Raw genomic sequence first — 12,500 nt, 5'->3', positions numbered from 1 at the left:
TTTATCTATATTACAAGGAGGAATCAGCTGACATATAGGCATATACAATGTCAAAAGTATTCGCTGCCTTGACTCACATATGAATTTAAGTGACATCCCATTCCTAATCCCTATTATTTAACATGGCGTCTTCCCATCCTTTACAGCTATAACTCTTCTGGGAAGGCTGTCCACTAGGTTTAGATGCATTTATGGGCATTTTTGACCATTCTTCGAGAAGCGCATTTGTGAGGTCACACACTGATGTTGGACGTGAAGGCCTGGCTATCAGTCGCTGCTCTAATTCATCCCAAAAGGTGTTCTATTGGGTTGAGGTCAGGACTCCATGCAGGCCAGTCAAGTTCATCCACACCAGACTCTGTCATCCATGTCTTTATGGACCTTGCTTTGTGCACTGGGGCACAGTCATGTTGGAAGAGCAAGGGGCCATCTCCAAACAGTTCCCACAAAGTTGGGCACATGGAATTGTCCAAAACCTCTACCAGAGCATTCAGAGTTCCTTTCACTGTAACTAAGGGGCCAAGCCCACCTCCTGAAAAACAACCCCACACCATAATCCTCACGCCACCAAACTTTACACTGCACTATGCAGTCAGAGAAGTACCGTTGTCCTGGCAACCGCCAAACCCAGACTCGTTCATCAGATTGCCAGATGGAGAAGTGTGATTCGTCACTCCAGATAATGTGTCTCAACTGCTCCAGAGTCCAGTGGCGGTGTGCAGTGTATCCATCGCTTTCTGTTGCACTTGGTGATATATGGCTTGAATGCAGCTGCTCGGCCATGGAAACCCATTCCATGAAGCTCTCTGCACACTGCTCTTGAGCTAATCTGAAGGCTACATGAAGTTTGGAGGTCTGTAGCGATTGACTCAGGAGAAAGTTGTTGACCTCTTCGCACTATGCACCTCAGCATCCACTGACCCCACTCCATTAGTTTACGTGGCCGACCACTTCGCGGTTGAGTTGCTGTCGTTCCCAAACGCTTCCACGTTCTTATAATACAGCTGACAGTCGACTGTGGAATATTTAGGAGGTAGGAAATGTCACGACTGGACTTGTTGCACAGGTGGCATCCTATCACAGCTCCATGCTGGAATTGACTGAGCTCCTGAGAGCGACCCATTATTTCACAAATGTTTGTAATCCCAAGTGCATTTTCTAGGAAAATATTAAGAACAATCTATTTCTGTTTCTATTGGCCACCTCTGAATTTGAAATTAGTTAATTCTGTGTTGTGACATAATTCCGAACATCGCTCCATCACTTAATACATTTAACATTAACATTCGTAAACTAATTAGATAATTGTTTCCTAATTAAGACAAGATGTACTAGTGGATCAGCTCTTGTTGCTGATGTTACGTGTGCTTCGCGGTTCCGCTGGGACTACAACCAGGGCCACAACCCGCAGCACCGCGAAAATACAAAAGACCAGTGGAACAAATACGACACTGGGTGATCTGTTGAGCAAACATGTTGCTAAAACATAAGAGTAGCAATAGAAAATATCCGCTCCAGAATTGGGTAGAGTAGCCCACTGACGTGTGGTGAGGTTCATGATTGGTGAGGCACTGACTACGTCATGTGACTGACTCACTGTGAAGCGCAACTCAACACTGCCACATGCTGGTTGTGGCGCCGTACATGACAAACTCCACTGTGCACTTTTAGTGGCTTTTCTGGTCGATAAGAAAGACTAAATGTCACACACTTTCATTAAATATATTAGTCTGTTAAACGTCAGTAATTGCAGTACATGTGTGATAAAACGTATATTATTGGCGATGCAATGAGGAAACACCAATGTCTCTTGTGTGAAGCCATGGACCAATGACAGCCTGCCTGAATTGATGTGTGCGTGGTAACCATCATGGGAGCGATGACTCAGGGTGACTCGTAGCTGCGCTTCCTATGCATTTGAACAGGAAATATGAAAATTCAGCTATTTTAATGATGAAATCATTGAAATTATTGGATTGAAAAAGAAAATCAATGTAAAGCACGGACCATAGAACTAAAATGGAACAATTTAATGTTTTTTTTTTTTTTTTTTTACTATTCACATGTAGTGGAAAGGAAAGACCATCAGGGGCCAGTGAGGCTCTGCCTCGCTTGTCTACCCTGACCGCACGTCACTGGAGTAGCCAAATATTTTACTCAAGAAAGAGTACTGTTACTTGAATAATGTGACTCAAGTAAAAAGTAGTCCTCCAAAAAATTACTTGAGTAAAAAGTACAGTAAAATAATTACTCAAGTACTGAGTAAATAGTGAATAATTTCAGATTTTATTTTTTTTAACCACATCATGAGTGCGTATGTGTGTATGCACAGTCAAAACTGCAACAAAACATGAGCAATTTACTGCATGGTGTTTTCTCAAGTTATAAGTGAGGTGAAATGTCCAATAGCCTTCATGTTAATGACGACTTTCCCAAAATGGTTGTCACTTAGACACGACGATCAGCCGGGCTGGCTTATCTAGTGTTAAAATCTATGCAAGGGAAGCCCAATAGAAGACGTTGTGTGAGGTCATGTGACTTTTTTGTGTTGACTTAAACGTCACTAGCGCTTAAATTGGATTGGCGGAAACACCGCCCAATGCGCAAGTCGAAGTTGTAGTCTTGCGCAGGAAATAATTGATAAATAAGCAATAATTGATAAATAAAAGTAGCGAGCGACACTTAGATCATTGTAACCGAATAAAAGTACCGTTACTTCTTAACCGCAGAAGCGGCGGAAGTGTTTTTTCTGGTCTTGTCAACTCCTGTGACTTATCCAAAGCAGGTCCCGAGCGCACAGGCGGAACCTCAGGCCAATGCGCTCGCATATTAGTCCGCCACGGAGTAATAATCACAATTACATTTGTGTGGATAGTGGATGTGCGGAATGGATCTAGCTTCCAGCATTCAAGGAGTACGAAACAGCCTATGACGATAGCGATGGCGACCCGCCCTCCCGGGAAAACACATCACATCTATACGTGAATCGTAAATGGCCTATTTTGAGTTCAAAACGGCGACTGATTTTGCATGTATGTTCAAAAACAAAAGGCACACTATATTAAACATTTAGATTTTCAAATGTAAACAGTAGGACTTGTCAAGTCATGGAGTTCAAATTTAAGTCAAGTCGAGTCTTTCATAAAATTTGCCAAGCAAGTTGCAAGTCATAAAATCAGCAACTCGAGTCTACTCGAGTCGAAGTCATGTGACTCGAGTCCCCCACCTCTGGTGTATGTGTGGTGTGTGTGTGTGTGTGCGTGTGTGTGTGTGTGTGTGTGTGTGTGCGTGTGTGTGTGGTGTGGTGTGTGGTGTGCGTGCGTGCATGGGGTGCGTGTGATGCCAACAGTGGCATGGCAGATACACAGGTAAATCTAACTTTTAGACTGCATGTCTTAAGTCACAACCAATCCACAAGATTTATGATAATGTGATGATAATGTTTTCCAAAAGAATCCACATATTCAGTTACTGTATACTGTGACCGATTTTAAATGGTCAGTATGATCCTTTTAAATTGTATTTATCATTATGATCCTCTTTAACATTTAAGGGGAGCAAGAAAGTGATCAGTCACTAATTGTAGTGAATATTCAGACACCCCAGCAACTCGTTTTTCAAAAAGCAACTAGTGGCATATTTTTATGGTTTTAGTGCAGTGCGGGAGATATACACCCAGACTGCAGGTGAATCATTCTTGCATGAAGCCAACGCTGGCTGATTTGACCATCATGTCATCCTATGGCCAAACAATGAGGAAGAGTCTGTGTCCTCTCATTACTGCAGTGGAGAGAAAACAGGGAACATCCATCCCTGAAACCCAGGTATAATTTTTTTTTTGTCCTGTTCAGTTGTTAGGTCAAGCAGAATGGAAAATCTGTATCCCTTTTATGCCGGAACAGTTTTATTGTGTCACAGGGGAGTTTTTAAGCTTCCGCTGTGGTTTCTTAGTGTTATAATTGAGCTTTATTGAGAATCAGACTTTATCACTCAAACACAACAAAGTAAATACCCAGGTATCATTATCATTATCATTAATTTTGTCACAATAATTGAAAATGTCTATCCCATTTCGTCCCAAACTGTATATGACCAAGTGAGAGCATCATTAACACAGTGGTTTTTAAAGCTTGGGCCTGGGACCTTGCTGTGTGTTTTTTTGCCTCTTCTCCTTGTGCTTGTGTGAGTTGGGTATTCCAGCTTTCTCCCAAAAGCACAAGGTCAGATTAATTGAAGACTATATTGGATGTTAGTGTGAGGTGTCGGTTGTCAATATTTTGATGTGTCGATTATTGCGAATGAGTATTGATAATTCTACCATGTACATGTACCATCTCTTTTACCCAAAGTCACCTAGGATAGGCTCATTCTTTTGTGACCCAGACTAGAATAAGCATTTTAAAAAATAGAAGGATGTTAACAGGATGTTTTGACAATAGCCTTGGACTTATTTTGTAAAATGTACTTAACATAATACAATTAAACACTGTCTGTCTAATTTGCCTGTTTTTGGAATAGAGGAGGAAACTGGATTACCTGGAGAAAATCCATGCAAGCACAGAGATTCGAACCTTGTGCCACAGACTGCAGTTCTGCCCGTTATGCTAAACTTGTGTTAGAATAGTAAAGAGATCTATAAAGCTGCATTAATTGTATTCTCTCACTAACTGACACCTGACAGAATAGTTTTCCTTTTGTTGAAATGACGACTTGAATACAACCTTGGATGAAATTATGGGAATGATGACTTTTTTCACAGTGTGCAGCCAAAAGGCACATGTTTGAAATGATCTGACTGATCAAATTAGCCCTGGGTGCTGCACCTGGATGTTTAAGCTCAGCTGTGCATCTCTTCCCAGAATCGGATATTCTCATTTGGTGTGTGGAGGTGACCTTTCTGACTTTCAGACAGCATCCTTGATCATCAGACATCTTATGTCCACTCAAAATACACACAAACACACACACACAATCCTGGAGCAAGGATTTTCCTGCAAGGGTGTGTTTACAATGCCATGTCAGAATGCAGTCAAAATTCAATATTCCAGTATTCCATTAAATATTAGTAAATATCCCAGTAAACTGCATACCTATGAGCAAAAGTGTTATTTAAATAATTGAAGGTTATGCTTTTTTAATTTGAAAATAATTTCTAGTCTATCCATCCATCCATTTTCTACCGCTTATCCGAGGTCGGGTCGCGGGGGCAGTAGCTTTAGCAGACTTCCCTCTCCCCAGCCACTTCATCCAGCTCTTCCGGGGGGATCCCGAGGCGTTCCCAGGCCAGCCGAAGGATGTAGTCTCTCCAGCGTGTCCTGGGTCGTCCCCGGGGTCTCCTCCCGGTGGGACATGCCCGGAACACCTTACCAGGGAGGCGTCCGGGAGGCATCCGAATCAGATGCCCCAGCCACCTCATCTGGCTCCTCTCGATGTGAAGGAGCAGCGGCTCTACTCTGTGATCCTCCCGGATGACCGAGCTTCTCACCCTATCTCTAAGGGAGAGCCCGGACACCGTGCGGAGGAAACTCATTTCGGCCGCTTGTATCCTGGATCTTGTTCTTTCGGTCACGACCCACAGCTCGTGACCATAGGTGAGGGTAGGAACGTAGATCGACCGGTAAATCGAGAGCTTCGTCTTTCGGCTTAGCTCCTTCTTTACCACAACGGATCGATACAAAGTCCGCATCACTGAAGACACTGCACCGATCCGCCTGTCAATCTCACGTTCCATTCTTCCCTCACTCGTGAACAAGACCCCAAGATACTTGAACTCCTCCACCCTTTTCCGACTGAGGGACACGGTCGAACACCTTCTCCAAGTCCACAAAACACATGTAGACTGGTTGGGCGAACTCCCATGCACCCTCGAGGACCCTGCCAAGGGTGAAGAGCTGGTCCACTGTTCCACGGCCAGGACGAAAACCACACTGCTTCTCCTGAATCTGAGATTCAACTCCCCGACGGACCCTCCTCTCCAGCACCCCTGAATAGACCTTACCAGGGAGGCTGAGGAGTGTGATCCCCCTGTAGTTGGAACACACCATCCGGTCCCCCTTCTTAAAAAGGGGGACCACCACCCCAGTCTGCCAATCCAGAGGCACTGTCCCCGATGTCCACGCGATGGTTGCAGAGGCGTGTCAACCAGGAAAGCCCTACAACATCCAGAGCCTTGAGGAACTCCGGGCGAATCTCATCCACCCCCGGGGCCTTGCCACCGAGGAGCTTTTTAACCACCTCGGTGACCTCAACCCCAGAGATAGGAGAGCCCGCCTCAGAGAACCCAGACTCTGCTCCCCCATGGGAAGGCGTGTCGGTGGAATTGAGGAGGTCTTCGAAGTATTCTCCCCACCGGCTCACAACGTCCCGAGTCGAGGTCAGCAGCGCCCTATCCCCACTATACACAGTGTTGGTGGTGCACTGCTTCCCCCTCCTGAGACACCGTATGGTGGACCAGAATTTCCTCGAAGCCGTCCGGAAGTCTTTCTCCATGGCCTCACCGAACTCCTCCCATGCCCGAGTTTTTGCTTTAGGGACCACCAAAGCTGCATAACGCTTGGCCAGCCGGTACCCATCAGCTGCCTCAGGAGTCCCACATGCCAAAAAGGCCCGATAGGACTCCTTCTTCAGCTTGACGGCATCCCTCACCGTTGGTGTCCACCAACGGGTTCGGGGATTGCTGCCATGACAGGCACCAACCACCTTACGGCCACAGCTCCGGTCGGCCGCCTCACCAATGGAGGCACGGAACATGGTCTACTCGGACTCGATGTCCCCCGCCTCCCCGGAACATGAGCAAAGTTCTGTCGGAGGTGGGAGTTGAAACTCTTTCTGACAGGGGATTCCGCCAGAGGTTCCCAGCAGACCCTCACAATACGTTTGGGCCTGCCAAGTCGGACCGGCATCTTCCCCCTCCATTGGAGCCAACTCACCACCAGGTGATGATCAGTTGACAGCTCCGCCCCTCTCTTTACCCGAGTGTCCAAGACATGCGGCCGTAAGTCCGATGACACGACCACAAAGTCGATCATCGAACTGCGACCTAGGGTGTCCGGGTGCCAAGTGCACGTGTGGACACCCTTATGCTTGAACATGGTGTTCGTTATGATGAGCACAGAAGTCCAATAACAGAACACCACTCGGGTTCTGATCGGGGGGCCATTCCTCCCAATCACGCCCTTCCAGGTCTCACTGTCATTGCCCACGTGAGCATTGAAGTCCCCCAGCAGAACGATGGAGTCTAGCCAAGCAATAAAAAGCATTAAAAAAAAACACTTACACACAAACATGCTTCGTGTGTCTACTCAGTCTGAAAAACACTTACACACAAACATGCTTCGTGTGTCTACTCAGTCTGAATGAAGCTAAATAAGTGAACCCGCAATTAACTGTAATTGAAAGACACATTAACAAAGCTTAAACCATTTAGAAACCAAATGAATATTTTCCAATCCAAGTAGCAGAGACTCACTACTATGTTATGTATGTACACAATTTATAGGCATTACGGTATATGTAGGAGACTTGTATCACACAAATTATCTTCACTCCACTCCACTGAATGCTTCCTACCTGTTCCAGTTTCCAGTGGAACTCAGCAGGTCTGAAGGTATCCACCTGAGTAAAGTCCCTCCTTAGTAGCAACACTAGGCGGCAATTGTGGACATACAGGGAGTAGTGATGACGATTCATCTCTGCAAAAGGGGGAAGAATAAGAGGATTGGACAAAATCAACACACTTGCTCACTGTTGGGACAGACCAAAACTGGAGTATTTGAAAGAAAATTCCTGCTTTGAGCAAAGTCACTCAGCGGTTTAGATGGTGACTTCATTGTAATTGCAAGCTTGAATTAATAAAATAACAATATTTAATGCCTGGCTTTCCCCACAGGCCTTGCTTATAGTATATTGCAATTCTGGTTTGTTTAGGAACAGTTAACTTCTATAATTTGATTAGGGATTGTAGTGTACATTGCTGTGTACATTACAGTGCAAGATGTTTACGTTCTCTAATAAGTTAAAGGAGATGTCACAAAGTTTGTAAAAAAACAAAAACAAAAACAGCTGTGATGATCACGTTTGCAGACTGTTTTTTTTTTTTTTTTTGTAGCAAGAGCCCACAATATAATTTTATGTTTTTCTCACGATTGAACATGTGATAAATGCAACAAACATTAAAAATGCCTTTCTGTGAATGTGGGCAAGAAATAACAGCACAAAACAATGTTAGATGATGAGTCAAAGTGTTTACCCCCACCTGTCTTGTCAGAATTACAAAGAAGAGTCTCCTTTTCAGCCCTGAGACCAGGACTGGGTCCATGCTTCATCCAGGTTGCTATCGTGAACTGGTCCGTCAAGTTCTGGGGGACCACCCAGCCTGGGATTTTAGCCGCCTGGTGTCCATCAAACCTGAAAATCAAGTCACTGTCCCTCCCGCTGTCTGTCATCAGAGAAGCTGTCCAGTTAGTGGCAGCGGAGGGGGTAGGCAGAAGGTCAGTGCTGCCCGATGAGGCCCCTGGAGTCATTGCCATTGGAAGAGAAAGATTTAACAGAAGAATGGAAGAGAAGTGTCATAAACAATCACAGTAGATGTGTCGTTTATTGGGCCAACCTTGGCTATGATTACTTTACTGAGTCAAGCAGATGGCACAGCTTAATACATAATCAATGGTCCGGGATTGATAGAGGATGTGACTATTGATTCATGGCGAATGAAATTGACTTTCAAAAGGAGAGAGAACCACTGTAATGTGAGATAGCGGCAGTCTGTTGATGAGCTGTAAAGTTACATAAAAGACACACAGCAAGGACGGGATGAAGCATCCAATCGCATAAATTGTTTACTTTTGTGACTTGACCTTTATAAATCCTGGTAAGTACTCATCATCACTTCATTGTATTGAGTCCTACCCCATTCTCATCTTCCCTTTAAAAACAACTTTATCATCCCTGCCATACATGACACAATAACCTCAATATGTTGAGTCCTGAAAAGCTGTTTTATGTCACCTTGACAAACATTATTTGTGCCAAGTCCTCTGTGTATTTGAATCACCGCTCCTTTTCAGATAAAAGCATGTGATTACACCATGTCTGCTAAATGCAGACAAAACAATTACCATGCGGATCTGATAATTCCTGCTAATAACAAAACATTTGCACCATGTTTGATGTTTGCTCTTGCCTGCAATGTGTTTCTTCATGCCATACATGAGACAGCCTCAACATTATCTCTCTATTAATTAGATTCCCTCAATTAAATACATATGGATTGACTTTCCAAGGACGCAGCTGCAGCCTTTTTCCCGATGTTGTTGGACATAATCTCAAATTGAGTAGGCTTTAAAAAGGCTATTACAATTTATTTTTCTTGCTATCATATAATTATTAGGCGATGTCTGTAAACAGTGCATGCTCTGGGCATCCAGGGAAAGGAATGCAAAGGTTATGTATTCAATGGTTTTGAAACCTGTTAGTTTTGAAACCTGTTAGTCAAATATAATGATAGCATGTGCCTACCCCTTATTGACAGCTTTTGGATTGAATTCTGGTCCTATGCTCTTGATACCCTTGTTAGTGTAATGATTTCACATAGCTAAATGGGTGCAACCATTACAAAGTGGGCGTCAATTGCCATTGACACCCATCATTTTTTTTTTTTAATCAATGCTTCCTTGGACCACAAACTGCAGGTTTTCATTAAAATTGGTTAGTTAGCTTTTGTGTAACCCAGCCAGCCAATCATTTAAATAATCAATCAAAAATGCTGATCAAAATATAACCGCTCTCCTTGCACTTAGCTGTTAATGTTGGCACAATGGGTCTATATCTACAGTATGCTTACCTTAGTTTGCAAAGCTGGCTTTAGTTCCATTTAATAGAAGGAAAGTTAATTACATTTACCCTTTTTTCACTTGGTATTCACATTACATAATTACCTTTAAAGTGAACCACCTGTGAGGTTACATAATTAAATTTTCAGGAAAAAAAATGCCTAGAAAATTGACTAAATTTCCCAGTTTGAAGAGAAAAATGGTAATAACAAAGCCACACTATGTAAGCCCTCCATCCATCCATTTTCTGTACCGCTCATCCTCACTAGGGTCACCGGCGTGCTGGAGCCTATCCCAGCTATCTTCAAGCGAGAGGCGGGGTACACCCTGAACTGGTCGCCAGCCAATCGCAGGGCACATATAAACAAAGAACCATTCACACTCACACCTACGGGCAATTTAGAGTCTTCAATCAACCTACCACGCATGTTTTTGGGATGTGGGAGGAAACCGGAGTACCCGGAGAAACCCATGCAGGCACGGGAAGAACATGCAAACTCCACAAAGGCAGGGCCGGGATTTGAACCCCGGTCCTCAGAACTGTGAGGCAGATGTGCTAACCAGTCGTTCTCAGTGCCGCCAATTGAACAATTTACCTTATACAAAATAACAGACAGTAGAACCAACCACATAGTTTCTGCAGGGACTTTTCAGAGTAGGTCTCACGGTCACATCCCTTTCCAATGTGACTGGTCAGCAGCTCCACTGTAGTCCTAGCAGATGACAGCGGCCCACCACAGGTCTCCAGATGCATTTTCGGAAACAACTGTTTGCTTCCTGTTCCAGGTTCATAGTCAACTTGTTTATTCCAACCTACAAAACAAAACAGATGGGGTTAGAACATGATGCCAAGTATAGAGTGTAGTTTTCTAGGTGGAAAGTGAGATGTTAAGTATTTATTGCTTCTGTTACCTCTACTAATTCGGTGTTTTCACCTCTTGGATGAGATTGTTTCCCAATTTATCAAACAGCAGTAGTGAAAAAATGGAAAAAAAATAGTTTCAGAGAAAAGAGGGGATTGGGGAAGGGCAGGACATTTTGGATTACCGTTCTTATTCTTTCTGTTTGCTCTTTGAAATACTTCCATACATTTTCTATACCTTCTTCTTTTCCTTTCGGCTTGTCCCTTTAGGGGTCGCCACAGCGCGTCATCCTTTTCCATGTAAGCCTATCTCCTGCATCCTCCTCTCGAACACCAACTGCCCTCATCTCTTCCCTCACGACATCCATCAACCTTCTCTTTGGTCTTCCTCTAGCTCTCTTGCCTGGCAACTCCATCCTCATCATCCTTCTACCAATATACTCACTATTTCTCCTCTGGACGTGACCAAACCATCGAAGTCCGCTCTCTCTAACTTTGTCTCCAAAACATCGAACCTCGGCTGTCCCTCTGATGAGCTCATTTCTAATTTTATCCAACCTGGTCACTCCGAGAGCAAACCTCAACATCTTCATTTCCGCCACCTCCAGCTTTGCTTCCTGTTGTCTCTTCAGTGCCACTGTCTCTAATCTGTGCATCATGGCTGGCCTCACCACTGTTTTATAAACAAAGAGACTCTTCTCTCACATTACACACCTGACACCTTCCTCCACCCGTTCCAACCTGCTTGGACCCGTTTCTTCACTTCCTGACCACACTCACCATTGCTCTGGACGGTTGACCCCAAGTATTTAAAGTCCTCCACCCTTGCTATCTCTTCTCCCTGTAGCCTCACTCTTGCCCCACCACCCCTCTCATTCATGCACATATATTCTCTCTTACTTCGGCTAATCTTCATTCCTCTGCTTTCCAGTGCATGCCTCCAACTTTCTAACTGTTCCTCCACCTGCTCCCTGCTTTCGCTGCAGATCACAATGTCATCATGGTCCACGGGGATTCCTGTCTAACCTCATCTGTCAGCCAATCCATCACCACTGCAAACAGGAAGGGGCTCAGGGCTGATCCCTGATGCAATCCAACCTTCACATTAAATTCGTCTGTCACACCTGCAGCACACCTCACCGCTGTTCTGCTGCCCTCGTACATGTCCTGTATTATTCTAACATACTTCTCTGCCACTCCAGACCTCCGCATGCAGTACCACAGTTCCTCTCTGGGTACACTGTCATAGGCTTTCTCTAGATCTACAAAGACACAATGTAGCTCCTTCTGACCTTCTCTGTACTTTTCCATCAACATCCTCAAGGCAAATAATGCATCTGTGGTACTCTTTCTAGGCATGAAACCATACTGTTGCTCGCAAATACTCACTTCTGTCCTGAGACTCCACTACTCTTTCCCATAACTTCATTGTGTGGCTGTTAAATATATTGTATAAGTTATCATTTATTTGCTTAGCTTGCATAAGTAGTATGGACGATTTTGATGGTTGCTTGCTGACCGTGAGAGAAAGGAAGATGTCTCGCAGGAATCATCAGAGAGAAGGGCACCCTGACCAAGGACGTGGCCGGTGTTGGTCTCATGTCTTCACCTTGAAACCCTCCCCTTAGTGTGTTGTGTCTTGTAGCTTAGTATGTTATGTCTTGTAACTTAGAAACCTCCCTATTTAAAATAAATACAGGAGCGACGGGAGAGATTGTTTAGAGCGTGATGGGAGACTGGATCTGAGCAATCTCTCATACGTCCTCCTCATGAGCAAAAGAAACCAGCGTCTTCATTCCTTTTGTGTC

The 12,500-nt window shown here is 44.4% G+C and overlaps 1 protein-coding gene across 1 annotated transcript in view; it reads right to left on the bottom strand.

Moving 5' to 3' along the window:
- LOC133482364 (calsyntenin-2-like) overlaps positions 1-12,500 on the bottom strand; it is a 269,784-nt gene that overhangs the window by 79,875 nt on the left and 177,409 nt on the right. Inside the window, exons 6-8 of the mRNA XM_061782425.1 lie at positions 10,458-10,643; positions 8,255-8,512; positions 7,570-7,691 (exon numbers count right to left, since the gene is read on the bottom strand). Of these exons, the coding sequence (XP_061638409.1) occupies positions 7,570-7,691; positions 8,255-8,512; positions 10,458-10,643 (566 nt within the window). The remainder of the gene's footprint in view (positions 1-7,569; positions 7,692-8,254; positions 8,513-10,457; positions 10,644-12,500) is intronic.

This window comes from Phyllopteryx taeniolatus, chromosome 8, assembly GCF_024500385.1.
Source record: "Phyllopteryx taeniolatus isolate TA_2022b chromosome 8, UOR_Ptae_1.2, whole genome shotgun sequence".
NCBI lineage: Eukaryota > Metazoa > Chordata > Actinopteri > Syngnathiformes > Syngnathidae > Phyllopteryx > Phyllopteryx taeniolatus.
The sequence above is the reverse complement of the archived record's forward strand: the minus strand, read 5'-3'. Positions and strand labels throughout refer to the sequence as shown.